The following is a 1,125-nucleotide window of genomic DNA, read 5'->3' on the forward strand; positions in this document are numbered from 1 at the left end:
CCCCCCCCCCCCGCCTGAGGCCTGAGCTCTGTCCCGTCCCTGCTCCAGGTTGCAACCCCCCAGCTACACTCAGTCAGACGTGCCCTGTGGTCACTGTCGTCCTGGGGGAGCCTGGGAGGCCGTGGCGGACACGCTGTGCCTGGCTCCCTTGCACCATCTACAGGAGACCCTGAGAAAAGCAAGAGCAGCCTCCTAGGGCAGAGGCGACCAGTCCGGCCTGGGAAGCACCCGCCCCGACGACTCCTGCATTCACGATCAGAATCCAAGGCCTCAGAAGCAGCGACCTGCAGTTCTGGCCCGATGGGCCCGTCGGCCCGGTGAGCTGTCAGCAAGCCCTGCCCCCCACGGGGCCCGGAGCAGGCCGGCTGCCCGTTCAGTGACCAGGGCCCGGGACCCCGCCAGCCCCCAGGGCAGGCCCGGAGCCTGGGGAGGTGGCCTTGCCACCCTTTTGTCCAGGAGCCAGTGCAGCGCCCAGGCCCAAAAACACCCGTGGGGTCAACGGGTCATTCTTCAGCGAGTGCTGAACAGGAGTTCTGTGCACTGGTAAATATTTCAGCACCGAAGAAGGAGAGGACAGAATTTACATTGAGGGTTGAAGGGCCCTGGCCTTCCTGGAGCTTCTAGAAGTACCGTCTTGGGCAGCCCTGGGCTGTAGCCCCGCCTTCCACCCCACCCTTATTTCGTTCTGACCTCAGGTGCTGCCCAAATGCCTCATCCTGGAAGGTCTCCTGGCCTCCAGCCTGGGTGACTTCAGCATGCTCTCCCACGCCCCCTCCGACCACAGATCTGAGGTCGGGTCCACTTCCCACCAGACGGGGCCGTGTGAGGACTAGGGGGTGCGGCCCAGCACTCCAGCAGCTCCACCTGCTCAGCCCCCCCCTCAGCGGCCCAGCCCCCCCCAACCCTGAACTCCCGCTTCCACGGGGCGCCTGCCCCCCAGCCCCGAGCCCAGGCCTTTCCGACCCGAGCCCGAGCCCACGCATACCCCATGGCCGGGCTCAAGGGTTCCCACTCCCCTGTTCATGGCCCCCAGTGGTCTCGCTTCCTGGGATTCAGGCCTGGTGAGCCCCCTCCCGAGAGGAGTCCAGATTGGTGAGACTGAGAGGACCCTGGAGGGGCAGACGG

The 1,125-nt window shown here is 66.2% G+C and overlaps 1 protein-coding gene across 1 annotated transcript in view; it reads left to right on the forward strand.

Annotated features, from left to right (window-relative positions):
• LOC104990972 (extracellular serine/threonine protein kinase FAM20C-like) overlaps window positions 1–1,125 on the forward strand; it is a 43,552-nt gene that overhangs the window by 40,467 nt on the left and 1,960 nt on the right. The window contains 4 exon segments of the mRNA XM_010843325.1: window positions 164–317; window positions 457–517; window positions 696–822; window positions 885–1,061. Of these exon segments, the coding sequence (XP_010841627.1) occupies window positions 164–317; window positions 457–517; window positions 696–822; window positions 885–1,061 (519 nt within the window).

The sequence above is a fragment of the Bison bison genome, unplaced genomic scaffold (genome assembly GCF_000754665.1).
Source record: "Bison bison bison isolate TAMUID 2011002044 unplaced genomic scaffold, Bison_UMD1.0 scf7180017847465, whole genome shotgun sequence".
Taxonomy (NCBI): Eukaryota; Metazoa; Chordata; class Mammalia; order Artiodactyla; family Bovidae; genus Bison; species Bison bison.